Below are 15145 nucleotides of genomic sequence, written 5' to 3' on the forward strand. Positions count from 1 at the left end.
ACACAAACACTATACACGTGGTCCTCTGTAGCTCAGCTGGTAGAGCACGGCGCTTGTAACGCCAAGGTAGTGGGTTCGATCCCCGGGACCACCCATACACAAAAATGTATGCACGCATGACTGTAAATCGCTTTGGATAAAAGCGTCTGCTAAATGGCATTTTATTATAATGTTGTCTGGACGTTGACTCCACACTGTGGGCCTCATAACCCTCATCATCACTAGTGCCTGTGTAATTAAAGATGATCTCTTGGGTGTTCCTAATCAGTCTAGCTGGGGAGTGTAGGCCACTAGTCACAGCTATTAACTATTTATAAACTATGAATTAACTAACTAGCATAGCTAACTATCCAGCTTTAATTTAGGACAGATGCTTTGATCAGATTAGATTAGAGAGTTTACTAGTCACATGTACAGGGTTGAAGATGTAATTGCAGGGTACCTTGACAATCTTAAACTCTGAGGTCCAACGATGCAGGTCGAAGTGAAATAAAATTGATAATAATAAATATAAATTAAATAGAGATAAAATCTATACATATTTGGTACATTTACATGAACATTTTAGTCATTTAGCAGACGCTCTTATCCAGAGTGACTTACAGTAAAATAGCTAGGTGAGACAACCACATATCACAGTCATAGTAAGTACATTTTTCCTCAATAAAGTACCATACAGTACAGTACCATACAGTACCATACAGTACAGTACCATACAGTACCATACAGTACCATACAGTACAGTACCATACAGTACCATACAGTACCATACAGTACCATACAGTACAGTACCATACAGTACCATACAGTACAGTACCATACAGTACCATACAGTACCATACAGTACAGTACCATACAGTACCATACAGTACCATACAGTACCATACAGTACAGTACCATACAGTACCATACAGTACCATACAGTACAGTACCATACAGTACCATACAGTACCATACAGTACAGTACCATACAGTACCATACAGTACCATACAGTACCATACAGTACAGTACCATACAGTACCATACAGTACAGTACCATACAGTACAGTACCATACAGTACCATACAGTACAGTACCATACAGTACCATACAGTACCATACAGTACAGTACCATACAGTACCATACAGTACAGTACCATACAGTACCATACAGTACCATACAGTACAGTACCATACAGTACCATACAGTACCATACAGTACAGTACCATACAGTACCATACAGTACCATACAGTACAGTACCATACAGTACCATACAGTACAGTACCATACAGTACAGTACCATACAGTACCATACAGTACCATACAGTACAGTACCATACAGTACCATACAGTACCATACAGTACAGTACCATACAGTACAGTACCATACAGTACCATACAGTACCATACAGTACAGTACCATACAGTACAGTACCATACAGTACCATACAGTACAGTACCATACAGTACCATACAGTACAGTACCATACAGTACCATACAGTACAGTACCATACAGTACAGTACCATACAGTACCATACAGTACCATACAGTACAGTACCATACAGTACCATACAGTACCATACAGTACAGTACCATACAGTACAGTACCATACAGTACCATACAGTACCATACAGTACAGTACCATACAGTACAGTACCATACAGTACCATACAGTACAGTACCATACAGTACCATTCAGTACCATACAGTACCATTCAGTACCATACAGTACCATTCAGTACCATACAGTACCATTCAGTACCATTCAGTACCATACAGTACCATACAGTACCATACAGTACAGTACCATACAGTACAGTACCATACAGTACAGTACCATACAGTACAGTACCATACAGTACCATACAGTACCATTCAGTACCATTCAGTACCATACAGTACCATTCAGTACCATACAGTACAGTACCATACAGTACAGTACCATACAGTACCATACAGTACCATTCAGTACCATTCAGTACCATACAGTACAGTACCATACAGTACCATACAGTACCATTCAGTACCATACAGTACCATACAGTACAGTACCATACAGTACCATACAGTACCATACAGTACCATTCAGTACCATTCAGTACCATACAGTACCATTCAGTACCATACAGTACAGTACCATACAGTACAGTACCATACAGTACCATACAGTACCATTCAGTACCATACAGTACCATACAGTACAGTACCATACAGTACCATACAGTACCATTCAGTACCATTCAGTACCATACAGTACCATTCAGTACCATACAGTACAGTACCATACAGTACAGTACCATTCAGTACCATACAGTACCATTCAGTACCATACAGTACAGTACCATACAGTACAGTACCATTCAGTACCATACAGTACCATTCAGTACCATACAGTACCATACAGTACCATTCAGTACCATACCAGTAGTTGTCAGCAAAGTCAGAGCTAGAGGGGAGAAAAGGCCTTTTTTTGGGGGGGGGGGGGGGGGGGGGGGGGGGGGGTTCGGGGTGAGGAGAGGGTGCGAGTCGGGGTGCTGTGGATTATTTAAGATACTGTTTGAAGAGGTAGGGTTTCAGATGTTTTTGGAAGATGGGCAGGGGACTCTGATGTCCTAGCTTCAGGGGGAAGCTGGTTCCACCATTGGGGTGCCAGGACAGAGAAGCCCTTGGACTGGGCTGAGTGGGAGCTGCCCTCCAGTAGGGGTGGGAGGGCAGCTCCCGGACAGAGTTCTTGGGTTGGGGTGTAGGGTTTGAGCATCTAATTATGTAAGACATACATAATCAGACATCTTAACCCCCCCATCAAAGGTTGGTATAAAGTCTATTCTTTAGTTTTTAACTCTGTTGGCTGACTTTATCTTTTTATTTTGGACTTGTGCCAAAACACACAGGGTCCCTTGAGAAAAAAACACTCTCCTAGTCTAGCTTTAGCTGGAGTCCGTGGGGAGATATAGAGTTGCATAGGCTGTGTCCAAAATGGCACACTATTCCCTACATAGTGCACTACTTTTGACCAGAGATTATGGGGCTCTGGTCAAAAGTAGTGCATGAGGGAATAGGGTGCCATTTGTAACACATCCATATACTGTTGTCTTGTTGTTTGTGTGGGAAAAACTCTGCTTTGGTACTGATTAGAATAGAGTAGTGATTCACGTTAATTTGTCCCGAGGGAGTGTTTTACTCCAGGAGCTGTCTGTGTGAGAGTGTGTTTGTGTGCGTGGTCGGTTGAATGCAAATCTACATACCACACCACAGAGACAGAGAGACAGAGAGAGAGAGAGAGAGAGAGAGAGAGAGAGAGAGAGAGAGAGAGAGAGAGAGAGAGAGAGAGAGAGAGAGAGAGAGAGAGAGAGAGAGAGAGAGAGAGCAGAGAGAGAGAGAGAGAGAGAGAGAGAGAGAGAGAGAGAGAGAGAGAGAGAGAGAGAGAGAAAACATTGTAACAACCGTGTAACTACTTTAGTTGCAGAGGAGACCAGAGGGAGCTACATTGTAACAACCTATCCAACTCACACTGTGCCTGTGCCAGGAGAGAGAGAGTATTGCAAAATAATCCTGCAGCAAACAGGATTTGAACGTTTTACTTCAAATGTTGCTTGACTGATGGTAAAACTATTAGCTGGCTCAAAATTAGTCAATACTGTTAATATAACATGTGTTAGTGCAGGTTTTTCAGTGAATTTATGTAAATCATGAAACTCATCCGCATTTCCTGCGGTGGCAGGAATATTCTCAGCAACAAAAGCGTGATCAAATTAAGATCCTACATTTATATCTGGCATACACTGTGTTTTGTTCTGCCAGTACTTACAGACGGTTTACAAGGTAGTGCGGTATTGTTTTGGTACAGAGCGCTAATAGGCTTCCAGTGCGCATTGGATTCAACGTGACTGACTGAGAACTTTTATTATGTAATGTCTCTGTGTCAAGCCAAGCTGAGTAGCCATATGACAGCCTTGTATTGCAATAGAAGGCTATGGCCGTGCGATACCCCATAGAATTAGAATACTTACAGCAGTGGCCTCAGGCATTGGTTACCCTATAGCCAATCAGAATGCATGATCAGGTTCGTGGCCGTGGTGTAACCAAGGTGATCGAATTTCATGCTGACCCCCTTCTCGAGACACACCATCTAGAGCCAGGAACAATGGCCCAATATGCACACACACACACACACTACACAGACAGATGTCCAAGGTCCATCTATATATATATAATGACAATGTGAGAATGTGATTAGAAGGAGTCAGGCGCAGGAGGGTAAATCACCGAATACAGAGTTTATTCCGTAGGACACAGTTCCGCTGGATAGCGTCAACAAAATACAGGCACACGGGTAACAATATCCCCGGAAATACAAGGTATGGGTAGCTCAACCGAGCTACACTCAACTCACAAATAACAGTCACCCACAAGGACAAGGGGGGCAGAGGGAACATTTATACATGTACTAATGAGGGGAATAGAACCAGGTGTGTGTGAAATTGACAAGACAAGACAAATGTAATGATGAGATATGGAGCGGCAGTGGCTAGTAGGTCCGGTGACAACGAACTCCGAAGCCTGCCCGAACAAGGAGGGGAGGCAGCTTCGGAGGAAGTTGTGACAGACAACAGTACTGTAAATTGGAGTTACTTGATGTGTTGAGCTTGTTATTTACTTTTCCATTCACTCTCAAGCTATTATAACAACCTGTTGATTGGTAGGCACAACATCTCCAAACCTCCACATTTTAGAGTTAGTTTTGGATGAACAGGGTGTGTAAACTCTTAAAGGGAGTGCTCCTAATCACAGCTTGTTACCTGTATAAAAGACACCTGTCCACAGAAGCAATCTATCAATCAGATTCCAAACTCTCCACCATGGCAAAGTCCAAAGAGCTCTCCAAGGATGGCAGGGACAAGATTGTAGACCTACACAAGGCTGGAATGGGCTACAAGACCATCGCCAAGCAGCTTGGTGAGAAGGTGACAACAGTTGGTGTGATTATTCGCAAATGGAAGAAACACAAAATAACTGTCAATCTCCCTCGGCCTGGGGCTCCATGCAAGATCTCACCTCGTGGAGTTGCAATGATCATGAGAACGGTGAGGAATCAGCCCAGAACTACACGGGAGGATCTTGTCAATGTTTTCAAGGCAGCTGGGACCATAGTCACCAAGAAAACAATTGGTAACACATGACGCCGTGAAGGACTGAAATCCTGCAGCGCCCGCAAGGTCCCCCTGCTCAAGAAAGCACATATGCAGGGCCTTCTGAAGTTTGCCAATGAACATCTGAATGATTCAGAGGAGAACTGGGTGAAAGTGTTGTGGTCAGATGAGACCGAAATCGAGCTCTTTGGCATCAACTCAACTTGCCGTGTTTGGAGGAGGAGGAATGCTGCCTATCACCCCAAGAACACCATCCCCACCGTCAAACATGGAGGTGGAAACATTATGCTTTGGGGGTGTTTTTCTGCTAAGGGGACAGGACAACTTCACTGCATCAAAGGGACGATGGACGGGGCCATGTACCGTCAAATCTTGGGTGAGAACCTCCTTCCCTCAGCCAGGGTATTGAAAATGGGTTGTGGATGGGTATTCCAGCATGACAATGACCCAAAACACACGGCCAAGGCAACAAAGGAGTGGCTCAAGAAGAAGCACATTAAGGTCCTGGAGTGGCCTAGCCAGTCTCCAGACCTTAATCCCATAGAAAATCTGTGGAGGGAGCTGAAGGTTCGAGTTGCCAAACATCAGCCTCGAAACCTTAATGACTTGGAGAAGATCTGCAAAGAGGAGTGGAACAAAATCCCTCCTGAGATGTGTGCAAACCTGGTGGCCAACTACAAGAAACGTCTGACCTCTGTGATTGCCAACAAGGGTTTTGCCACCAAGTACTAAGTCATGTTTTGCAGAGGGGTCAAATACTTATTTCCTCATTAAAATGCAAATCAATTTATAAGATTTTTGACATGCGTTTTTCTGGATTTTTTGGTTGTTATTCTGTCTCTCACTGTTAAAAAAAAAACACCATTAAAATGATAGACTGATCATGTCTTTGTCAGTGGGAAAATGTACAAAATCAGCAGGGGATCAAATACTTTTTCCCCTCACTGTAGGTATGATTTGAATGGACATAGGTATGATTTGAATGGACATTGGTAAGATTTTAGAAAAAGAGAGGAACAGAGAGAATAGCTTTAAATTCATACATTGGGCAGTAATGACATAACATGTGGTCCTCTGTAGCTCATTTGGTAGAGCATGGCGCTTGTAACGCCAGGGTAGTGGGTTCGATCCCCGGGACCACCCATACGTAAAAAAGTAGGCGCACATGTCTGTAGGTCGCTTTGGATAAAAGTGTCTGCTAAATGGCATATTATTATATATTATTATTATAACATCGTCATTCAATGTCGTTATGTCATATACTGCAATGTGTCTTAGTTCCTAGACAGCTTGTAAAACCTTGCAGAATGTTTCAATGTGCAAATCAGAATACTACCTTACAATAACTTACTCTTCTACATGTGTCCTGCAGAGAGCAGAAGCCAAGAGGAGAGGTCTGAATCCACAGAGCATGAAAATGAGTCTGAACACTGGGGACCAGTTTAGCATATTCATTACCAGTTTAGCATATTCATTACCAGTTTAGCATATTCATTCAGTTCAATCATTACTTTCCTACTCTTTAGGCAATCCAGTAAAATCCAAATAATTTGTCCAAAGGTATCTATTGTCATTATTTTAGTAAATGTTGCTTTCTTCAGAAAAAAACGTACTTCTGACTTTATCCTGGATTAAATCGTTATTACGATAAATCCCAAGTAAATGAATCCATATTGCTTCGTTCTCTAAATGCAGTAGAAAATATATATATCCTTTAGCCATGTGGTCTATGTAATCACCTTCTATATGAACTCCGTATTGTCTGTGAATACAGGAGATAACCATGAAGTGGGGATAATCTTTATGACATCACTACTGTGAATGGACTACAAGAAAATCCTCTAAAACAATGTGTGCAGCTTTCTGCTCCCTGTGTGTGTGTTCACAATTCATGTGCACACTTTCATTTTAAGTAGGGAATTTTAATTGAATCATGGCGGTAATATCAGAGCGGTGTACTTAACCCATTGTGTGTGTTGGCAGAGCCGGATTAAACAGACAGCAGCTGTACTCTCTGGGGATTACATTTATGTGAGTCCCAAATTGAACCCTATTCCCTACATAGCACACTACTTATGACCAGGGCCCATAGGAAGTAGTGCACTATGTAGGGAATAGGGTGCCATTTGGGACAAAACTATATATCTGCTGGAGCAGAATGGATCCGGATGATCACTCTAAATTCACTCAGAGGGAAGGGAAAGCCGGGTGCCGGGAAGCACAGTATCACATGCTACCAGCCGTGGGTAATGGAACTGGAAGTCATTCCTATTGAAGTCCCCTGGCAGCCGTGGGTAATGGAACTGGAAGTCATTCCTATTGATGTCCCCTGGCAGCCGTGGGTAATGGAACTGGAAGTCATTCCTATTGAAGTCCCCTGGCAGCCGTGGGTAATGGAACTGGAAGTCATTCCTATTGAAGTCCCCTGGCAGCCGTGGGTAATGGAACTGGAAGTCATTCCTATTGAAGTCCCCTGGCAGCCGTGGGTAATGGCACTGGAAGTCATTCCTATTGATGTCCCCTGGCAGCCGTGGGTAATGGAACTGGAAGTCATTCCTATTGAAGTCCCCTGGCAGGCTTCAATAGGACAACAGGCAGGCGACACACACACACACTTTCACACACACACACACACACATACACACGCCAGGAAATTTGACTGCAGGATGGGGATTCTATTGAAATACATGGTCATTTACGTCATTTTAAAAGCTCTAAGCATTATTTGACGAGATCAGCTAAGGTGTGGTAGGTAGATCAGCTAAGGTGTGGTAGGTAGATCAGCTAAGGTGTGGTAGGTAGATCAGCTAAGGTGTGGTAGGTAGATCAGCTAAGGTGTGGTAGGTAGATCAGCTAAGGTGTGGTAGGTAGATCAGCTAAGGTGAGGTAGGTAGATCAGCTAAGGTGTGGTAGGTAGATCAGCTAAGGTGTGGTAGGTAGATCAGCTAAGGTGTGGTAGGTAGCTGAAGGGTTTCACAGGAAATGTGCCACATCCAGTTTTCATATGAACTCAGGTTTGACCTAACAGGCCAAGCCAAGCCAACCAGTTTGAATACTTTTAACATATCCTTTCCTTAAAGTGATGTCTGATCTGACATGGATGGAAGTTATGTTGACAAACCTCTGCTATCAACTTTCCAATCATGTTGGATTAGTGATTACTCCAAGGAAGTGAACAGGGGATATGTACTGTAGATCAGAATAGATACTACCTTCTTCCCCAAAGCCTGGTCCCAGATCTGTTTGTGATGTCTTGACACTCCTATGGTTATACTATACAACATAACACCCCAGTCCTCATGCCTGGCTGGTTGTGTGAAGCCTCGCTCACTCACTGACTGAGACGTTTTGAATTTCCTCAGAGAACGCCGTACCAAATGGCACCCTATTCCCAATCCCTATACAGTGCAATACTTTTAACCCAATATTAAAACCATAAAACCAGTATTCTACATATGGAATAGTGTGCCATTTGGGACTGAAGACAGTTTGATTGAGCGGGTTGAGCCTGGGGAAAAGTGTCTGAGCCTGGAGGGCGAGCTGAGTCGTTGCTCTGGCGACGTCACGGCTACATCACGACGACAGATATTTCCTATGCCGGATGGACTGACAGGTTCACGCCTTAACACAGTACAGGTGGATCTGAACTATTACTTGAATAAGATAGACGTCACGGTAGGTAGTAGAGGAGATAAGCGGGGTTGCTTACGCCCACTCCCATACCAGCCCCTCCCCCTTCCTCATTCCTTTTGGCACCTCTCGATGGCCCTTCCTAGAAGCCATAATTGTACAAAGTCAAGCATTGGATAACTGGAGTGATAAGTGGAGTTTGTGCCACTTGGTTTCCACCCAGTTATGTCATATCTAACAGAGGGCATTTGATCAGGTGTGTAATGAGAGGTCCCATAGGGTGGGGGGGGGGGGGGGGGTTCTCTGGTACTAACTGAGTGGTTGTGAAATGAGACTACTAGCTTGCTGATTGTATTCCTGAGCAGGCAAAGCAGGGTGGAGAAGGATATTGACAGAGAGGGCTGAGAGTTGTTACTAAGAACTAGGAGGAGCAGGAAAACTTACATGTAAATATTTAGTATAGTGTGTACTTTTCCATTGGTGGTGTGAGGGCAGATAAAATCAAATCAAATGTTATTTGTCAAATGCTTCATAAACAACAGGTGTAGACTAACAGTGCAATGCTAACTGACGGGCCCTTCCCAACAATACAGAGAGTAAAATAGAGAGATAATATAAAATTAATAACACAAGGAATACATACACAATGAGTAACGATAACTTGGCTATATACACAGTGTACCAGTACTGAGTCGATGTGCAGGGGTACGAGGTAATGGAGGTAGATATGTACATATAGGTAGGGGTAAAGTGAGTAGGCAACAGGATAGATAATAAACAGTAGCAGCAGCGTATGTGATGAGTCAAAAGAGTTAGTGTAAAAAGGGTCAATGCAGATAGTATGGGGTAGCTATTTGGTTAACTATTTAACTAACTATTTAGCAGTCTTATGACCTGGGGGTAGAAACTGGTCAGGGTCCTGTTGGTTCCAGACTTGGTGCATCGGTATCGCTTGCCGTGCGCTAGCAGAGAGAAGCGTCTATGACTTGGGTAGCCCTCCATATAGTGTATTACTTTTGACCTAAAGTAGTGCACTATTTAGGGGATAGGGTGCTATTTGGGATACACACACAGGGTTTCCAGTTTCCCCTGGATTTACAGGCAATCTCCCCGTCTCCCCATGCCCAAAGACACACCCAGACCCCCTGATTGATCAGTATGTCCTTTTCAATGTTTACAAAGAGGTGAGATTGTTGTTTGGATTATATATTTTTCTTATTTCTTATGTAGGCCTACTATTACACAATGTCCATACATTTAATAAAAATCTAACTATAGATTGATGTGTGTCTCAATATACTGTGTAATTTCATCTAAACATAAAAGCTTGTTGTAGGGGTTATTAAACGCAACAAACACACAGTGAACATGACAGTTAGATAATACTCATGCTTGCTTTTACATGTCATGCTGGACAAAGGAAATTGATAAAATCCTGGCTTTTGTTGTTATAGTGTCAAGGCAAGCCCTTCCCAGCCCTGGCTCCCCTCCCCCATGCCAGATATTTGCCATGGCCAGCCGTTGCTAAGGGAAGTGACGACATCGACGTACTACAGATTGCTGAACGGCGAAAAGTCGCATATCAGCTATATGGAAAAAGCCAGACGCAGAACAGTGCTGAAAGAACATAGAGAAAAATACAAGGGCGACGTCTTCAAAATCCATCTTCATCCTCGGAAAAGCAAGTCGGGATGATATCGAAAATAGCAAGAGCATAAACTACACACGTTAACCTTCAAAACAAACCCAGTATTATGATTTTATGATATTAGGATTGTTTTAAAACGAGAGGTGAAAGATAGTTTGGTGGATTGTAGATAGGAACAGTTACTATATCCGGATAGATAGACTGAGACGGGAGGCAGAAAGAAGAGAGAAAAAAAACGTTTATTGAAATTGTTTTGTCTTTATTGTATTTTATTTTGACTGAAACCTTCTTGGACTTTTGCCTGTAACATTTTTGTGGATTTTGAGCTAGCGAGCTTGCTTGCTATAAATTGTCAATCATGGAATTGAGAGTGGGAAACCGATACAGACTGGGTAGAAAAATTGGAAGTGGATCATTTGGAGATATTTATTTGGGTAAGTTTCTAATATAAAACAGCTAATGGTATTTATTTTCACACATCTGTTATTTTGCTTTTTATAGCAAGCTTACATGGCATTTGCTAGCTGGCTAACTCTCCAACGGTATCAAACGTCAGCTGTTCAGTTTTCGTTTTAGCCAGCTGATTCTAGCTAGCTAAATTCAAATCGGACAATTTATTCTATCACTTCAATGCTCAGATATATTTGTCAGAATATAACTGTGATACTACACACATCAATTGTTCTTGTTGGTAATAAAACCACCTTCCTTAGGTTATCATAACCACTAGCTAAGCCAGCTGGAAAGGTTTTGAGTCCAATGTTGTCGACCTTTTGTCAAGCCACAGACATACGTTTGGTTGTGTACAAGCCAACCAGGAAGCGGCCTGGCTGTAACAATAGGTTAAGTACCAAAGCTGAATATAATATCTCTAAATGTCAAATTAGACTGACAACTCACCCTCTGCCAGATGCAGTGGCTGACTTGACATATTGTATTCACTATTCTCTCAACACGTTCACCAACGGCATTTCAATTGATATCAGTCCCTCTTGATAACGTTAACGCGATGGAACCGCATAGAACACTATTTCACTGAACTGTTGTTCTACTAGCTAGCTACTCTAATCCCTATTGACTGTAGTAGCTACTAGTGGTCAGATTGGGCATGTTATGACATGTTATGGTGGATTGGATCAGGGTATTATATGTAGTGCATGGAATAAAACGCTGCTGCTCATCCCTAATGACTCTCAGCTGAGATAAAACTGGCCTCAGATCTGGGTGGATGGGGGTCCATACTTATTATTTGATCATGTCTTATCAACTTGTTAGGGGTTACAAACTGTCCTTGGACTAACCTAGATAACATGATGGATGTTTTCATTGATTATTTTCCTTAATTCAGCTTCAGCTGATTCAGTGGTGGGTGAGATAAAGCAAGGTCATGTTTGTGACACAGAGACTGATGCAGGCCTGTGTGTGACTTTCATCAGGGTAGCTTGTGATTAGATTTTAGTCATTTTAGTAGACGCTCTAATCCAGAGCGATTTACAGTTAGTGAGTGCATACATTTTCATACTGGCCCCCCACAGGAAACGAACCCTCAACCCTGGCGTTGCAAGCGCCATGCTCTACCAACTGAGCTACAGGGGACCCTGTACAGTGATGAGGGCTTACCTCATATTAGTTTTACCTGCAAACAACAACTGGGCTAGACCTAGTTGGATCACTTGTTACTCGGTATGCAACACCACAAACCAAAGCAAAGCGTTTTGCTACGGTGTGCACTAGTGAATACGACCCTGGTTTAATTTAGGCCTCCCAGCCACGTCTCATTGCGCTGAAAGGACTGAATAATTATCTATATATTAATGACTCCACCACCTTGCCCACTGATATGCTTCAGGGCCTATCCAATTCTTTCTGCCCCAGGCTACATGAGGCACTAATGTGTAGGAGGCTAGGGGTCGATTTGGAATGCATCCCAAATGGCACCCTTTTCCCTATATAGTGCACTACTTTTGACCAGAGCCCTTGGCTCTATGCTCTATATAGGGAATAGAATAGGGTGCTATTTGAGATGCAACCTTGGAATCAGCCAGCAGTGTAGGAGGCTAGGGGTGGATTTGGAAATCTGTCTGTAGTTTATCATTGATTGACAGCCAACCTTGCCCGCTATTGTCCTGGAACCAGTGTTGGAGGTGCAGGCCAGCTATTGTACTGGAACCAGTGTTGGAGGTGCAGGGGCCCTATTGTCCTGGAACCAGTGTTGGAGGTGCAGGGGCCCTATTGTCCTGGAACCAGTGTTGGAGGTGCAGGGGCCCTATTGTCCTGGTGTTGTCCTAGATTAGTGTCTGGTGTGGCCCTCTCAGTCTCTGGTGGAGTGTCAAGATGTATACAGACCACCACTGTCTTTGAGACTAACTAGACTTGCTGCTGTTAGAGTTGTCTACTAATGGTTTCCCTCTGTCTTCAGGTTGGGGGGGTCAGAGGTCAGAACAGGCCCATATTCACAAGAGTCTCAGAGTGGCTGTCCTCTGTCTTCAGGTTGGGGGGGTCAGAGGTCAGAACAGGCCCATATTCACAAGAGTCTCAGAGTGGCTGTCCTCTGTCTTCAGGTTGGGGGGGTCAGAGGTCAGAACAGGCCCATATTCACAGGAGTCTCAGAGTGGCTGTCCTCTGTCTTCAGGTTGGGGGGGTCAGAGGTCAGAACAGGCCCATATTCACAGGAGTCTCAGAGTGGAAGTCCTCTGTCTTCAGGTTCGGGGGGTCAGAGGTCAGAACAGGCCCGTATTTACAAGAGTCTCAGAGTGGCTGTCCTCTGTCTTCAGGTTCAGCAAGCATTTGTTATTGGACAGCTACAGATAGAACCTCCCAGTTTCTGCATATTTTCTAACGCTTCGTCCTTCGTGCCATCTGAACAAGACCCGGATTGTGTTGTTTTGCTGGAAACACACTGAACTTAACTTTCTCTCCAGCGTGTCTGTCAGGCCTGCTGGTGTCTTGTGCGGGTTACCACCATCACCTTGTTAGATAATAAGGCCAAATGTGCTGTGATGCAGAACAATGATAACACTGGTGTGTTGGTGTCAGTGACTTTGTCCTGACACAAGGTGCTTCCCAAATCCACATTTAACACTATTCCCTATATAGTGCACAACTTTTGACCACAGCTCTATGGGCTCTGGTCAAAAGTAGTGCACTATGTAGGGAATATAGTGCCGTTTGGGACACGGCCTGTCTGACGTTGCTTCTGAAAGGACATGAGAGGAAGCCACTCTAGACTATAGAGATATACCCCTGGTCTTTAATAAGGGCGTAGGCAGGTTGGCAGAGCACACAGTGAAGTGATGTACAACCTGTGGCGACGTGACCGATCTCTTTTATTGCATGTTTGTACAGTACAGCCCTGTTGGTGGATTAGCTGCTCTCACAGCAACAGCTGTACCTGTGGTGAAGATAGCCTACATGCTGTTTACCATGTGTTCCTGTCAGATGTGTTTCTAGGTAGAGCTCTGAACTTTTCTCCCTCTGGTGTAGCGATGCAAAATTCAGGTCATTTCCCCAAAATTGTCTTATTCCATCATCAGCTTCCTGAAGTTCTCAATTCTCAACCTTGACCTGAGTTCTGAAGTTCTCATCCTTGACCTGAGTTCTGAAGTTCTCATCCTTGACCTGAGTTCTGAAGTTCTCATCCTTGACCTGAGTTCTGAAGTTCTCATCCTTGACCTGAGTTCTGAAGTTCTCATCCTTGACCTGAGTTCTGAAGTTCTCATCCTTGACCTGAGTTCTGAAGTTCTCATCCTTGACCTGAGTTCTGAAGTTCTCATCCTTGACCTGAGTTCTGAAGTTCTCATCCTTGACCTGAGTTCTGAAGTTCTCATCCTTGACCTGAAAGTAAGAAACAAAATCTAATAGTTTACTCTTCCTTAACAGAATAGAAGACCTGGCCCTAATTCACAGACAACATTCCTTGTCCCTGTGTGTGTGTGTGTCTCTTTGTGTCCTGCGTGTTGTAACTGACCACTCCACCAAAGCCCCTGTTGAGAGATGTATGTGATGTAATGATGTAGCAGCCTGCATCCCAAATGGCACCCTCTTCCCTATGTAGTGCACTACTATTGACCAGGGTCCCTGATCTAAAGTAGTGCACTACACAGGGAATAGGGTGCCATTCACAGACATAGAGAAGGGCAGAGTAGAGATGGCCTTGGAGCCAGAGAGGTATTGTTACAGCCAGCTGCTCTTAATGCCCTGTTCAGACACAACTACCTGTTCCGTCGCTGATGGTTGAGTCCCAAATGGCACCCGATATGGTCAAAAGCAGTGCACTATTTAGGGAAAAGGGTGCCATTTGGGACGAAGCTAATAAGTATCCTGTTCAATGCTTGTTTTCTATCCTACAACCCCTGTAGCTGTTTGCTTTCATGTGTAGATAGAAGCTAGATGGATGGATGGGGGGGGGGGTGCTCACTCTGGTTCACTTCATACAATGGTGTAATCATGTTCTCTCCCGTGTGTGTGATGGTGAGTGTGTATGTCTCTGACCGTGTGTGTGTTGAAGTGATAATCGTTTTGAGCACAGCTGGAATCTCTTAAGGGTCTCGGTAGCGTGCTGTGTTCTGTTCTGTACTGTGTGTTCCTGGGCCTGTAAAGGGGCGTGCGTGTGTGTGTGTGTGTTGTCATTGGCAACAAGACATGAGGATGAGGTCAGTGTTTGGCCTGTGATTGGAGAGCTGGGGTGTAGTTAAACAAGGTGAAACGTTCACAACGGTTGTGTCCCAAATGA

The 15145-nt window shown here is 43.8% G+C and overlaps 1 protein-coding gene across 2 annotated transcripts in view; it reads left to right on the forward strand.

Moving 5' to 3' along the window:
- Positions 1–10339: 10339 nt before the first annotated feature.
- The window catches only part of LOC311105604 (casein kinase I-like), a 92377-nt gene continuing 87571 nt past the window's right edge, over positions 10340–15145 (forward strand). For both annotated transcript variants that reach the window (XM_084147799.1, XM_084147800.1), the window contains exon 1: positions 10340–10847. In XM_084147799.1, coding sequence (XP_084003925.1) covers positions 10772–10847 — 76 coding nt within the window. In that variant the 5' untranslated portion in view covers positions 10340–10771. The remainder of the gene's footprint in view (positions 10848–15145) is intronic.

Source organism: Coregonus lavaretus (genome assembly GCF_964263955.1).
Source record: "Coregonus lavaretus genome assembly, chromosome: 2".
Classification (NCBI taxonomy): domain Eukaryota; kingdom Metazoa; phylum Chordata; class Actinopteri; order Salmoniformes; family Salmonidae; genus Coregonus; species Coregonus lavaretus.